The sequence below is a fragment of the Crinia signifera genome, chromosome 3 (genome assembly GCF_055691185.1).
Source record: "Crinia signifera chromosome 3, ASM5569118v1, whole genome shotgun sequence".
NCBI lineage: Eukaryota > Metazoa > Chordata > Amphibia > Anura > Myobatrachidae > Crinia > Crinia signifera.
In genome coordinates, this window is record NC_139219.1 from 1,534,763 (window position 1) to 1,550,407 (window position 15,645).

General features: G+C 53.2%; 1 protein-coding gene across 5 annotated transcripts in view; it reads left to right on the forward strand.

The window, feature by feature from the left end:
- The window catches only part of EPRS1 (glutamyl-prolyl-tRNA synthetase 1), a 260,057-nt gene that overhangs the window by 188,052 nt on the left and 56,360 nt on the right, over positions 1-15,645 (forward strand). For all 5 annotated transcript variants that reach the window (XM_083175138.1, XM_083175140.1, XM_083175139.1 and 2 more), the window contains one exon: positions 6,435-6,608. In XM_083175138.1, the coding sequence (XP_083031264.1) occupies positions 6,435-6,608 (174 nt within the window). The remainder of the gene's footprint in view (positions 1-6,434; positions 6,609-15,645) is intronic.

Sequence of the window (15,645 nt, forward strand, 5' to 3'; positions counted from 1 at the left end):
TAGGAGAGGCGGATGTACCCAGTCCTGTAACTATACCACCATCTCTTATTCTCCGGCAGGTCATAGTGGTTCCCCCTGAGCAGTAAGAGAAGACGGGTGCACCCATTCCTGTAACTATACCACCGTCTCTTATTCTCCGGCAGGTCATAGTGGTTCCCCCTGAGCAGTAGGAGAAGACGGGTGCACCCATTCCTGTAACTATACCACCGTCTCTTATTCTCTGGCAGGTCATAGTGGTTCCCCCTGAGCAGTAAGAGAAGACGGGTGTACCCGGTCCTGTTACTATACCACCTTCTCTTATTCTCCGGCAGGTCATAGTGGTTCCCCCTGAGCAGTAGGAGAAGACGGGTGCACCCATTCCTGTAACTATACCACCGTCTCTTATTCTCCGGCAGGTCATAGTGGTTCCCCCTGAGCAGTAAGAGAGGACGGGTGTACCCAGTCCTGTAACTATACCACCGTCTCTTATTCTCCGGCAGGTCATAGTGGTTCCCCCTGAGCAGTGGGAGAGGACGGGTGTACCCAGTCCTGGAACTATACCACAGTCTCTTATTCTCCGGCAGGTCATAGTGGTTCCCCCTGAGCAGTAGGAGAAGACGGGTGCACCCAGTCCTGTAACTATACCACCGTCTCTTATTCTCCGGCAGGTCATAGTGGTTCCCCCTGAGCAGTAGGAGAGGCGGATGTACCCAGTCCTGTAACTATACCACCGTCTCTTATTCTCCGGCAGGTCATAGTGGTTCGCCCTGAGCAGTAGGAGAAGACGGGTGCACCCAGTCCTGTAACTATACCACCGTCTCTTATTCTCCGGCAGATCATAGTGGTTCCCCCTGAGCAGTAAGAGAAGACGGGTGCACCCAGTCCTGTAACTATACCACCGTCTCTTATTCTCCGGCAGGTCATAGTGGTTCCCCCTGAGCAGTAGGAGAGGCGGATGTACCCAGTCCTATTACTATACCACCTTCTCTTATTCTCCGGCAGGTCATAGTGGTTCCCCCTGAGCAGTAGGAGAAGACAGGTGTACCCAGTCCTGTAACTATACCACCGTCTCTTATTCTCCGGCAGGTCATAGTGGTTCCCCCTGAGCAGTAAGAGAAGACGGGTGCACCCAGTCCTGTAACTATACCACCGTCTCTTATTCTCCGGCAGGTCATAGTGGTTCCCCCTGAGCAGTAGGAGAGGCGGATGTACCCAGTCCTATTACTATACCACCGTCTCTTATTCTCCGGCAGGTCATAGTGGTTCCCCCTGAGCAGTAGGAGAAGACAGGTGTACCCAGTCCTGTAACTATACCACCGTCTCTTATTCTCCGGCAGGTCATAGTGGTTCCCCCTGAGCAGTAAGAGAAGACGGGTGCACCCAGTCCTGTAACTATACCACCGTCTCTTATTCTCCGGCAGGTCATAGTGGTTCCCCCTGAGCAGTAGGAGAGGCGGATGTACCCAGTCCTATTACTATACCACCGTCTCTTATTCTCCGGCAGGTCATAGTGGTTCCCCCTGAGCAGTAGGAGAAGACAGGTGTACCCAGTCCTGTAACTATACCACCGTCTCTTATTCTCCGGCAGGTCATAGTGGTTCCCCCTGAGCAGTAAGAGAAGACGGGTGCACCCAGTCCTGTAACTATACCACCGTCTCTTATTCTCCGGTAGGTCATAGTGGTTCCCCCTGAGCAGTAGGAGAAGACGGGTGCACCCAGTCCTGTAACTATACCACCGTCTCTTATTCTCCGGCAGGTCATAGTGGTTCCCCCTGAGCAGTAGGAGGAGATGGGTGCGCCCAGTCCTGTAACTATACCACCTTCTCTTATTCTCCGGTAGGTCATAGTGGTTCCCCCTGAGCCGTAGGAGAAGACGGGTGCACCCAGTTCTATAACTATACCACCGTCTCTTATTCTCCCGCATGTCATAGTGGTTCCCCCTGAGCAGTAGGAGAAGACGGGTGCACCCGGTCCTATAACTATACCACCGTCTCTTATTCTCCAGCAGGTCATAGTGGTTCCCCCTGAGCAGTAAGAGAAGACGGGTGCACCCAGTCCTGTAACTATACCACCGTCTCTTATTCTCCGGCAGGTCATAGTGGTTCCCCCTGAGCAGTAGGAGGAGATGGGTGCGCCCAGTCCTGTAACTATACCACCTTCTCTTATTCTCCGGTAGGTCATAGTGGTTCCCCCTGAGCCGTAGGAGAAGACGGGTGCACCCAGTTCTATAACTATACCTCCGTCTCTTATTCTCCGGCAGGTCATAGTGGTTCCCCCTGAGCAGTAGGAGGAGATGGGTGCACCCAGTCCTGTAACTATACCACCGTCTCTTATTCTCCCGCAGGTCATAGTGGTTCCCCCTGAGCAGTAGGAGAGGACGGGTGTACCCAGTCCTGGAACTATACCACAGTCTCTTATTCTCCGGCAGGTCATAGTGGTTCCCCCTGAGCAGTAGGAGAGGCGGATGTACCTAGTCCTGTAACTATACCACCATCTCTTATTCTCCGGCAGGTCATAGTGGTTCCCCCTGAGCAGTGGGAGAGGACGGGTGTACCCAGTCCTGGAACTATACCACAGTCTCTTATTCTCCGGCAGGTCATAGTGGTTCCCCCTGAGCAGTAGGAGAAGACGGGTGCACCCAGTCCTGTAACTATACCACCGTCTCTTATTCTCCGGCAGGTCATAGTGGTTCCCCCTGAGCAGTAGGAGAGGCGGATGTACCCAGTCCTGTAACTATACCACCGTCTCTTATTCTCCGGCAGGTCATAGTGGTTCGCCCTGAGCAGTAGGAGAAGACGGGTGCACCCAGTCCTGTAACTATACCACCGTCTCTTATTCTCCGGCAGATCATAGTGGTTCCCCCTGAGCAGTAAGAGAAGACGGGTGCACCCAGTCCTGTAACTATACCACCGTCTCTTATTCTCCGGCAGGTCATAGTGGTTCCCCCTGAGCAGTAGGAGAGGCGGATGTACCCAGTCCTATTACTATACCACCTTCTCTTATTCTCCGGCAGGTCATAGTGGTTCCCCCTGAGCAGTAGGAGAAGACAGGTGTACCCAGTCCTGTAACTATACCACCGTCTCTTATTCTCCGGCAGGTCATAGTGGTTCCCCTTGAGCAGTAAGAGAAGACGGGTGCACCCAGTCCTGTAACTATACCACCGTCTCTTATTCTCCGGCAGGTCATAGTGGTTCCCCCTGAGCAGTAGGAGAGGCGGATGTACCCAGTCCTATTACTATACCACCGTCTCTTATTCTCCGGCAGGTCATAGTGGTTCCCCCTGAGCAGTAGGAGAAGACAGGTGTACCCAGTCCTGTAACTATACCACCGTCTCTTATTCTCCGGCAGGTCATAGTGGTTCCCCCTGAGCAGTAAGAGAAGACGGGTGCACCCAGTCCTGTAACTATACCACCGTCTCTTATTCTCCGGCAGGTCATAGTGGTTCCCCCTGAGCAGTAGGAGAGGCGGATGTACCCAGTCCTATTACTATACCACCGTCTCTTATTCTCCGGCAGGTCATAGTGGTTCCCCCTGAGCAGTAGGAGAAGACAGGTGTACCCAGTCCTGTAACTATACCACCGTCTCTTATTCTCCGGCAGGTCATAGTGGTTCCCCCTGAGCAGTAAGAGAAGACGGGTGCACCCAGTCCTGTAACTATACCACCGTCTCTTATTCTCCGGTAGGTCATAGTGGTTCCCCCTGAGCAGTAGGAGAAGACGGGTGCACCCAGTCCTGTAACTATACCACCGTCTCTTATTCTCCGGCAGGTCATAGTGGTTCCCCCTGAGCAGTAGGAGGAGATGGGTGCGCCCAGTCCTGTAACTATACCACCTTCTCTTATTCTCCGGTAGGTCATAGTGGTTCCCCCTGAGCCGTAGGAGAAGACGGGTGCACCCAGTTCTATAACTATACCACCGTCTCTTATTCTCCCGCATGTCATAGTGGTTCCCCCTGAGCAGTAGGAGAAGACGGGTGCACCCGGTCCTATAACTATACCACCGTCTCTTATTCTCCAGCAGGTCATAGTGGTTCCCCCTGAGCAGTAAGAGAAGACGGGTGCACCCAGTCCTGTAACTATACCACCGTCTCTTATTCTCCGGCAGGTCATAGTGGTTCCCCCTGAGCAGTAGGAGGAGATGGGTGCGCCCAGTCCTGTAACTATACCACCTTCTCTTATTCTCCGGTAGGTCATAGTGGTTCCCCCTGAGCCGTAGGAGAAGACGGGTGCACCCAGTTCTATAACTATACCACCGTCTCTTATTCTCCCGCATGTCATAGTGGTTCCCCCTGAGCAGTAGGAGAAGACGGGTGCACCCAGTCCTGTAACTATACCACCGTCTCTTATTCTCCGGCAGGTCATAGTGGTTCCCCCTGAGCAGTAGGAGAAGACGGGTGCGCCCAGTCCTGTAACTATACCACAGTCTCTTATTCTCCGGCAGGTCATAGTGGTTCCCCCTGAGCAGTAAGAGAAGACGGGTGCGCCCAGTCCTGTAACTATACCACCTTCTCTTATTCTCCGGCAGATCATAGTGGTTCCCCCTGAGCAGTAGGAGAAGACGGGTGCACCCAGTCCTATAACTATACCACCGTCTCTTATTCTCCCGCAGGTCATAGTGGTTCCCCCTGAGCAGTAAGAGAAGACGGGTGTACCCGGTCCTATAACTATACCTCCGTCTCTTATTCTCCGGCAGATCATAGTGGTTCCCCCTGAGCAGTAGGAGAAGACGGGTGCACCCAGTCCTATAACTATACCACTGTCTCTTATTCTCCGGCAGGTCATAGTGGTTCCCCCTGAGCAGTAGGAGAGGCGGATGTACCCAGTCCTGTAACTATACCACCGTCTCTTATTCTCCGGCAGGTCATAGTGATTCCCCCTGAGCAGTAGGCGAAGACGGGTGCACCCAGTCCTGTAACTATACCACCGTCTCTTATTCTCCGGCAGGTCATAGTGGTTCCCCCTGAGCAGTAAGAGAAGACGGGTGCACCCAGTCCTGTAACTATACCACCGTCTCTTATTCTCCGGCAGGTCATAGTGGTTCCCCCTGAGCAGTAGGAGAAGACGGGTGCACCCGGTCCTGTAACTATACCACCGTCTCTTATTCTCCGGCAGGTCATAGTGGTTCCCCCTGAGCAGTAAGAGAAGATAGGTGTACCCGGTCCTGTAACTATACCACCGTCTCTTATTCTCCGGCAGGTCATAGTGGTTCCCCCTGAGCAGTAGGAGGAGATGGGTGCGCCCAGTCCTGTAACTATACCACCTTCTCTTATTCTCCGGTAGGTCATAGTGGTTCCCCCTGAGCCGTAGGAGAAGACGGGTGCACCCAGTTCTATAACTATACCACCGTCTCTTATTCTCCCGCATGTCATAGTGGTTCCCCCTGAGCAGTAGGAGAAGACGGGTGCACCCAGTCCTGTAACTATACCACCGTCTCTTATTCTCCGGCAGGTCATAGTGGTTCCCCCTGAGCAGTAGGAGAAGACGGGTGCGCCCAGTCCTGTAACTATACCACAGTCTCTTATTCTCCGGCAGGTCATAGTGGTTCCCCCTGAGCAGTAAGAGAAGACGGGTGCGCCCAGTCCTGTAACTATACCACCTTCTCTTATTCTCCGGCAGATCATAGTGGTTCCCCCTGAGCAGTAGGAGAAGACGGGTGCACCCAGTCCTATAACTATACCACCGTCTCTTATTCTCCCGCAGGTCATAGTGGTTCCCCCTGAGCAGTAAGAGAAGACGGGTGTACCCGGTCCTATAACTATACCTCCGTCTCTTATTCTCCGGCAGATCATAGTGGTTCCCCCTGAGCAGTAGGAGAAGACGGGTGCACCCAGTCCTATAACTATACCACTGTCTCTTATTCTCCGGCAGGTCATAGTGGTTCCCCCTGAGCAGTAGGAGAGGCGGATGTACCCAGTCCTGTAACTATACCACCGTCTCTTATTCTCCGGCAGGTCATAGTGATTCCCCCTGAGCAGTAGGCGAAGACGGGTGCACCCAGTCCTGTAACTATACCACCGTCTCTTATTCTCCGGCAGGTCATAGTGGTTCCCCCTGAGCAGTAAGAGAAGACGGGTGCACCCAGTTCTATAACTATACCACCGTCTCTTATTCTCCGGCAGGTCATAGTGGTTCCCCCTGAGCAGTAGGAGAGGCGGATGTACACCCGGTCCTGTTACTATACCTCCGTCTCTTATTCTCCCGCAGGTCATAGTGGTTCCCCCTGAGCAGTAAGAGAAGATAGGTGTACCCGGTCCTGTAACTATACCACCGTCTCTTATTCTCCGGCAGGTCATAGTGATTCCCCCTGAGCAGTAAGAGAAGACGGGTGCACCCAGTTCTATAACTATACCACCGTCTCTTATTCTCCGGCAGGTCATAGTGGTTCCCCCTGAGCAGTAGGAGAGGCGGATGTACACCCGGTCCTGTAACTATACCTCCGTCTCTTATTCTCCGGCAGATCATAGTGATTCCGTGCGGCATCACAAACACACTCTCAGAGACAGACAAGGAGGCTCTGCTCCAGAAGTGCAACCAGTACCTGAGGCGTCTGCAGGCCGTGAACGTCCGGGCACGCGCTGATCTCCGGGACAACTACTCCCCTGGATGGAAATTCAACCATTGGGAGCTTAAGGTCAGTTACCTGGCGCTGAACTCTAGGGTTCATTCCACTCTCGTATCATCTCCTTGCGTGATGTCTCAAACTCTCGAAAAATATTTTTGTATTTCTATGGAAGGGATCATTAGACAAAAAAAGATTATCCCTTTATTGCTGTTTCCTCATCCGGTTATAATCGGCTATAAAAGTGGTTCATTATAAAACATTGGATTTTACGCAGAAATTGCTAGCACTTTGTGTGACTGATTAACATGCCTCGCTCATGCTGGTTAGACATTGGCACTGGCTCAGATAACGTGTCCCATCTATAGGCAGGTAACACAACATGTACCTGTGTATCACAGATTCATCAGAGTCCGCAATGATCATTTCATAGTGTGCAGTATATTGTTTTTATTTTACATGGTCACGGTCTTGCCCTCCTCCAGGTATAATTTGCTTATATCTTATATATAATCATCTGGTAGAAATGCAGTTCTGGCCTTAAGCGCTATATCCGCAGACAGTTCTGTTATTGCAGCACATGTACACGGCACTGGGTACAGCCAGATCCATTCCTGGCACACAATAACGTCACGGGATGGCAAAGCTGCGGTGGGGTAACACTAAAGTCCTCTGAAGGCCGATATCCCCTTTGTGGACCCTGGCAGCAGCATCCATAGACCAGAGAGATGCTTATCTCTATGTACCTCCCAGGAACTCCATAGTGCACTCTCCGCATTTCCAGTACAGCACTCTCCTCTCTGGCATAGCCTCATGGCCACTCTTAGATAAAGAGCTTCCAGATTTATTCTTCGGGACGCGTCAGGGGCCACAGGCTAGGGCTGGGTAGGTGTAGTGGGAGAGAAGCTTGCAGCACCCATGAGATTAACCTTTTTATGGCTATTTATGATGCGGCTCCATCACCCGGGCCTGGTGACTGCAGCAATACGCATCGGTGTGTGACTGCAACTGGCCCCAGGCATTCGGGAGACAACAGCCACAGGCCGAATGCGAAACACAAAGGAATGTAAGACGCTCCGAGCAGGGAGCGCGCACGACTTGATGGGACTTGAGGACCACCGGGCTGCGCTAGCAAGCAGACAGCTGGTACGCCACCTGCTCCTGCTGGACCAATAGGGATCTTTTGCATGTGGGCACTGGTAGCGGGGCCGTCCGATGAGCGCTGGATCCTTGCCGCTGTACCGCCGCTGCATAATGCAATTCCTTAGTGGTTATTTCCTTCTCAGGGTCCATGGGTCCCACAGGGAACATCGGGGTTGTAGGCGGATCCAGGGGGTCCGAGGCACCAATCAGCGAAGCTTTAAGAATTCCCAGGATGCTCGGGGCCCTCTCCCCTACAACACCGCCTCCAGGCTCATGTAATCTGTTTTTTGTTGGTGCCTGCAGGAAGCAGACGCACCTTTTTAATCAGCAGGGATTACCTCTGAGGTAACCCCATAGGAAGCTTTTTTTTAATTAATTTTTTATTTTTACTTTTGAAACTTGCCGCTTCGGCGGCTAAGGCAGCTCCCGCCGTCAATCATCTGATGGCGGCGCAGGCTGCCGCATCACTCCCGCCGTGCCGACATTCCCCCACGACCTCGGTCAAGCGGGGTAGCCCGGCGGAGGAGACGGACAGCGCCTAGCACCGCCGGATCTCCTCCAGGCAGCGTGGCCGGCATCAGGGAGCAGGTAAGGCTCTCTTAGCGAATCGCTGCTGTGCGCTGTGCTGCTGTGCGCTGCGGGAGACGGCCGCAGCAGCTGGCGTGGACACTGGCTCCCAGGTCAGGGACTCCACTAGACCACCGGGAACCGAGCGCAGGCCCGGGCACGGGGGACCCAATGGATCCCGATGGGGGAAGTCCAGCACGGGGAGGTGGCGCTTGGCCTGCAGCACCTCCCCCAGCTTTTGGCGCCATTCTCTTCAGAGCTGTGCCCTTTAGCTGTGTAACGCTGTGCCCGCCCCCTTCCTCTCAGACCAGCGCCATTTCCAGAGGCTCCAGAGTCCGGGCGACAGCTCTCCCCTGTGAAACCGTCTACAGGCTGAGTAGATCACTTTCACAGCCACCCTACATCCCACTGGCTCCATAGAGCTTCAGCGGTTGATAGTGGGGTGTGATAGCTCATTTAGGCTATTGTGTGTGTGTGAGATTGTGTGCTAGTTCTATCTGTCACTGTGTGTACTTTGTCTATCCATATAGATATATTGGGGCTCGGCCCCATAGGTCACATACACGCAGTGGTATCACTCTAGGGTTTCTTTGGTGAATTCTCCTATTGTGTACTGGTATCCCCCTTTTCTCCTTCATCCACTAGGTGTCACTGGAGTTACACTGGGGAATAGAAGGCGACCACAGGCAGCATGGGCACTTTAAGCTCCTGTCCTGCAGAGGCTGTGCAGCAGGCCTATCTGAGCATGATGTTATCCAGGACAGGTTATGTGTCACCTGCTTTCTCCCCCTGGTCAGCCATCTGCCTCGGTTGTTTCACCTCAACCCCCCCTGGGCAGCTTTTCAGCAATTATTGAGTACTTTAGTGGATCGCCTGCCGCCATCCATTGCACCCTGTAGTCCAGTCCCCTCCACCTCGGGTGGATGCCCTGTCGACCACGGTGCAGACCTTGCAACAGACTTCGGTGGCTATGCAGAAGCTGCTGCCCACTGCGGTTCAATCAACCAGACCTGTGTTGACACCGTTGCTGTCGACGGGTCAGGATGATACTGATGATGAGGCTAATAATTATAATAACGCTGATGATGATCCTCCTCTAGATGATGACCAGGATGATGATCCTATGCCCACTGATACCCCGGCTTCCCAAGCAGAATCACCTGATGTGGCAGCTCTCATTTATGCTATTCGTGGCGTCCTGTTGACAGACTCTGATGAGCCTGAACCTACTGCTAAGACCGGAGATGTCTGTAAGAAGCAGAAAGTCATAAAGGCCCAATTCCCTCATTCTGACCATTTATCAGAGATCAGGACTGACCAATGGGAAGCCTTAGGGAAACAGTCAAATATCCCTAGGAAAATACTGTCCAGATCCTCTTCCTCCCGAGGATTGTAAACCATGGGAGATCCCACCACCGGTTGATTCCCATGTGACACTGTTAATAAAGCCTTCTGTCCTGCCAGTCACTTCTAGGTCAGTCCTTAAGGACCCCACTGATAGACGTTTAGAGCAGTCTCTTAGGGCCATCTTTTCCTTCTCCGGTGCAGTCCAAAGGCCCACTATTGCAGCCACCTGGGCAGCCAAGGCCATTTTACCCTGGCTCCAAACAGTGGAGGATGAGTTTCCTCTAGATGCTTCCGAGGATGCTAAATACCTCAGGTTCGCCATTCAAAATCGCCACTTTCAATTCCAAGCCCTTCCATTCGGGCTGGCCACAGCCCCCAGGGTTTTTACAAAAATCATGGCGGTAATGGCGGAACTTCTCCACAAGAGGGGCATCCGAGTCTTCCCATACCTGGACGACCTCCTAGTGGTGGCAAAGTCACCGGAAGCCCTGTTGTCACATCTGCAGATAACAATTTCAACTCTCCAGGCCCATGGTTGGCTCCTGAACTGGGAGAAATCCTCCCTAAACCCTTCGCAGCAAATGCTGCATCTGGGGGCTTCCCTGGACACTCGCTTACTGCAGATACTTTACTACCCACAGAAAAATGCAGATCTCTGCAACACAGAATCCAGACTTTTTTCCAAGCCCCACAAGTCTCCGTTCACGAGGCAATGAGAATTCTGGGACTCATGGTCTCCACTTTCGATATGGTGGAATGGGCCCAGTTCCACTCCCGTTCCCTACAACAACTCATTCTGAAAAAGTGGGACGACCTTCCCCATCACATCAGGTCCACCTTCCTCTCATTGACTCCTCAGGTATCGGAGTCCCTGCAGTGGTGGCTCCAACGGGAACACCTGTCCCAAGGACGTCCATTCTGGTTCACAGAGTGGACAATCCTCACTACCGATGCCAGCCTTCGAGGCGCAGTAGTAGAATCTTGATCCTTGCAAGGCGTTTGGTCTCTTCCAGAGTCCCGCCTCCCCATCAACATTTTGGAACTACGGGCAGTCCACAATGCCCTAATTCAATCCTTGGACTTGATTCAGGGAAAATCAGTTCAGATCCGATCAGACAACGCCACATGGTGGCATACATCAACCGCCAGGGAGGCACCCGCAGCAAAGCTGCTCTACAGGAAGTGTCCAGGATCCTTTCCTGGGTGGAACCACATCTTCAGGCCCTGTCAGCAGTATTCATCCCAGGTGTGCTAAACTGGGAGGCAGACTTCCTGAGCAGACAGGACATTCACCCGGGGGAATAGTCACTCCATCCAGAAGTGTTTGCTCTCCTGGTAGATCGTTGGGGCCTACCAGACGTGGACCTAATGGCATCCAGACACAACAGGAAAGTGTCCAGATTCGGCTCGAGGTCCAGAGATCATCAAGCAGTACTTTACGGATGCCCTGTCGGTTCCATGGATGTTTCATCTACCTTACGCCTTTCCTCCAGTCCTGATAGCTCCGGCCTGGCCCCGCAGGCATTGGTATGTAGACCTGCAGCTCCTGTCATCCCAGCCCCCATTTCCTCTGCCCTTTCGGGTGGATCTGCTGAGTCAGGGTCCTTGCCTACACCCGGACCCTCAACGTCTCTCTTTGATGGCGTGGCACTTGAGACTGCCTTGCTGAAACATAAAGGCTTCTCCTCCAGAGTAGCCAGAACTATGATCCGGGCACGCAAACCAGCGTCCTCCAGGATCTACTATCGAGTTTGGCACTCCTATTTTACATGGTGTACACCGAAGGGATACAATCCGAAGGTTTTCCGGGTAGCCAGAATCCTGGCTTTCCTTCAAAAGGGCCTCGATTTGAGCCTGAGATTGGCCTCCTTGAAAGTCCAGGTCTCGGCCTTATCGGTCTGGTTCCAAAAGAAAATTGCATTTCTCTGACATGCAGCAGGGACCACTGGAATCACATCGGGGTATTAGAGCTGGGAATGCTGGGAGCTAGGCACTTCTTAATAATAATTAGGGGATACTGGCTCCTCCCCTCTAAGACCCACAATCCCCCAGTGAGAAAATTGTGCCAGGGAGTTAGGTCACAGTTTTTTCTGCTCCTGCACATTTTTCTAGCTTTTGCTATATACAGAGATTTTTTTCGCTTGATAGTAGTGTGAATCCCTTCCCCACTTATTAAAAAGTGTGGGTCCGGGCATTCAGCGCCCCTGTAGTTCCAGGTCGTTAGTCAGGACCTCGCTAAAGGTACCTGCCTGCACGGGTTCCGTGCTCCTGCCGCCCCTCCATCAAAGGGGACGCCAGTCACGAAGGAGAAGTCTCCGGTGGTGAGTAAGGCGCTGAGCGCACTTTCCACACGCCGTCCCCTGCTTCTCCGGCTGCCGCGCTGTGCGCGGGTCTCTGCAGCGTTGTGAGGCGCCGCCATCTTGCAAACGGCGCGTACCTGTGTACTAGTCCCACGCGCCAGAACTAGGTGCCGGAGGCATTACACGCAGTGAGCGCTTGCAAGCGGGTGTCTCTGGGCGCTGTCAGGACGGCACAGGCTGGCTAGGTAGGAGGGAGAGGGGACACGCTGTTACACGGAGGCGGGCATGGTGCGGCCATTACGCAGATACACAGTAAGGCTGACTCTTTCCTGTTCACAGGCGACTGCAGCTTAGAGGGCTCTAAAAAATTGATTACTGACACAGTGTTTTGCGCTGTATCGGTCTTGGTGTAACAGGGCTCATTCTCCTCCAGGTCTCACAGAACCCTGAGGTTTCTGGCTTGTGAGAGGTGTATCTGTTCTCAGTGTGTGTGTGTGTTGCAAGATCCTGTATCGCGCGCTGTTGTTGGACCGGGCGAGCAGGGATCATGACGGGCAAGTCCAAGGCCTCTCAGAAGGTTTTCGCTTGTACTGTCTGTACTGCAAAGTTTTCTCAATACACAGCTGAGGGTAATGCCACTGTTTGTCAGTCATGTTCAGGTGCTGAATCTGCATCACTGGCGGGGTCTCAGGCGCCCCAGTGGGCCTCAACGTTAGTGGGTACTATGTCAAAGCTCACTTCTGAACTGGCGCTGGCTCGCAGAGCGGAGCCATCTTGGGCTACGGCCCTAGCAAGGTCTGTGGAGGGGTTAGCTAACTCCATGAATAGACCAGAGAGGCCTTCCGCATCCAGCAATAAGCGACCTTATCAGGCTATTGTTGTGGAGGATGATTTAGAGGAGGAACAGGATCCATTTCACGAAATGGAGGATGGTGAATGGGAAGAGGTTCAGGATGTCATTCCTGAGGGAGAGCCTACACCTTTAGGGATAGAGGCTCTTATTATGGCGGTAAAGGAGGTACTTCGTTTACCGGACGATCCCAGACCAGAGCCGCAGGAATTTGATCTGTTTGGTGGGGTTCAGAAGACATCAGTGGTCTTTCCCTGTCCAAATCAGGATCAGCTTGTGGCTGCATGGAAGAACCCGGACAAACGGTTTCAGATTCCCAAACGTTTTCCTTCTCTGTATCCCTTTGAACCAACCGCCCTAAGCAAGTGGGAGACTCCACCTCCTGTGGACACCTCAGTTTCCCGTCTGTCCAAGAAGACAACTCTGCCAGTCCCGGGGGCTTCAGCCTTGAAAGATCCCTCAGATAGGAAGATGGAGGCTACTCTCAAGGCCATTTATGTAGCAGCAGGGACTCAACTCAGACCGGCTATAGTTTCGGCCTGGGTAAATAGGGCAAATGCAAAATGGGCGGAGCTAATCATTGAAGGATTGGAGACAGGTATGCCCAGGGATGAGATTCGCTGCTTAGCTGAACACGTTAAGGAGTCTGCTATGTTCTTAGGAGAGGCTGCTAAGGATGTATCCTTGATCTCTTCTAGAATCTCAGCAAGCGCTATTTCTGCACGGAGAGCCCTCTGGCTTCGCTCTTGGCAGGCGGACGCGGAATCTAAGAGGGCTGTGGAGGGTCTTCCCTTTTCCGGGGACATCCTTTTCGGGCCTGAATTAGATAAGTGGATCTCACAGGCGACAGGAGGAAAGTCGGCTTTTTTACCGTCGGCAGCTCCTCCTCCTCCCAGACGACAGTTCGCAGGTCCGTCTTTTCAGTCCTTTCGGACCCAGCGCCCCTTCCGGGGCAGAGGAAGAGGTTTCCAGTCGACCAGAGGTTCCAGAGCCAGAGCCCGCCCTCAGGCTGCTCCAAGACTCCAGGAACCTAAGCCCCAGCAGAAGCCGGTGGCATGACGGTTTACCAGCTTCCGTCAACAGTTTACCCGTAGGTGCCCGTCTGTTGGCCTTCGGAACCCAATGGTTCTCCCTTTCGGAGGATCCTTGGGTTCGCAGGGTGGTGTCAGAGGGGTACCGAATTCAGTTCGATTCCACTCCTCCGGTACGGTTCTTCACAACGGCTCTGCCAACATCTCAGGAAAAGAGAACGAGCCTGTTAGAGGCCATCCGGATCTTGCTGGAAGCTCAGGTCATCATGCCGGTCCCAGCAGCTCAGAGGAACACAGGGTTCTACTCAACCCTCTTTGTAGTCCCCAAGCCGGATGGGTCAGTCAGGCCCATTCTCAACCTGAAGCCTTTGAATCTGTTAGTCTCGTATCAACCATTCAAGATGGAATCAATCCACTCAGTGATTGCTTCGTTGGAGCCAGGGGAGTACATGATATCATTGGATATCAAGGATGCTTACCTACACATCCCGATTTGGATCTCTCACCAGGCTTTTCTTCGTTTTGCCATCGGTCGGGACCATTTTCAGTTCAGGGCTCTGCCTTTCGGATTATCCTCAGCGCCCAGAGTATTCACCAAGACTCTATCAGTAGCCGTTGCATACCTCAGAGGTCAGGGGGTGACAATAATCCCCTATCTGGACGATCTCCTACTCAAGGCTCCAACGAGGGAGTTATTGGAGAGTCAGGCGAGGTTAACTACGCAGACGCTCACCAGCCTGGGGTGGATAATGAATTTCAAGAAATCCTCTTTAGTTCCATCCAGAAGGATCTTGTTCCTAGGTCTTTGGCTAGACACGGAGTCTCTGAGGGTCTTCCTGCCAGAAGACAAGATCCAGGCTATCTTGCTCTTAGTGCAGAAGATCTTACTTCCACAGAAGATCAGCCTCCATCTGTGTACTCAGCTGCTAGGGAAGATGGTGGCAGCCTTCCCAGCTCTGACGTGGGGACGTTTCCACTCAAGACCTTTTCAGTGGGATCTTCTCAGAAAGGGTGCGGGCTCGCACCTGAATCTGCACAGGAGGATCCACTTGTCGGCCGAGGCAAGACATTCTCTACTGTGGTGGCGACACAGAAGGAACCTAATAGAGGGTCGTCGGTTTGCAGTCCAGGACTGGATTGTGTTGACAACGGACGCAAGTCTCCGCGGCTGGGGGGCCGTAGTGCTTCATCTCTGCCTCCAGGGCAGGTGGGACCTGCAGGAGAGTCGCTTGTCCATCAACGTGTTGGAGATCAGAGCCATATACAATGCTTTGCTGGAGGCTCAGGAGTTCCTTCAGGGCCAACACATAAAGATAAGGTCGGACAATGCCACGGCAGTCGCCTACGTGAACAGGCAGGGCGGCACGAGGAGCAGTATGGCCATGAAGGAGGTAAAGAAGTGGGCAGAACGGTCAGGAGTAATTCTGCTGGCAGTGTTCCTTCCAGGTCGGGAGAATCTAGAGGCCGATTTCCTCAGCAGGGAGGACCTTCACCCAGGAGAGTGGTCTCTCAACCCCGAGGTGTTTCGGGAGCTCACCGACAGGTGGGGAGTTCCCGAGGTGGATCTGATGGCGTCTCAGAAGAACCACCAACTACCAGCATACGTGGCACGTACAAGAGACCCTCAGGCCATAGCGGCAGACGCTCTGTCGACTCCGTGGGAGTTCAGTTTTGTCTACCTGTTCCCGCCACTTCCACTTCTGGGCCAGGTGCTCAAGAGGCTCAAGAGGAAACCAGTGCAAGCTATTCTGATAGCGCCCTGGTGGCCTCGCAGAACGTGGTTTTCAGACATCCAGATGTTACTGGCAGACGAGCCAGTTCGGTTGCCCCTCAGACCCGATCTTCTTCTGCAGGGACCCTTCTTTCATCAG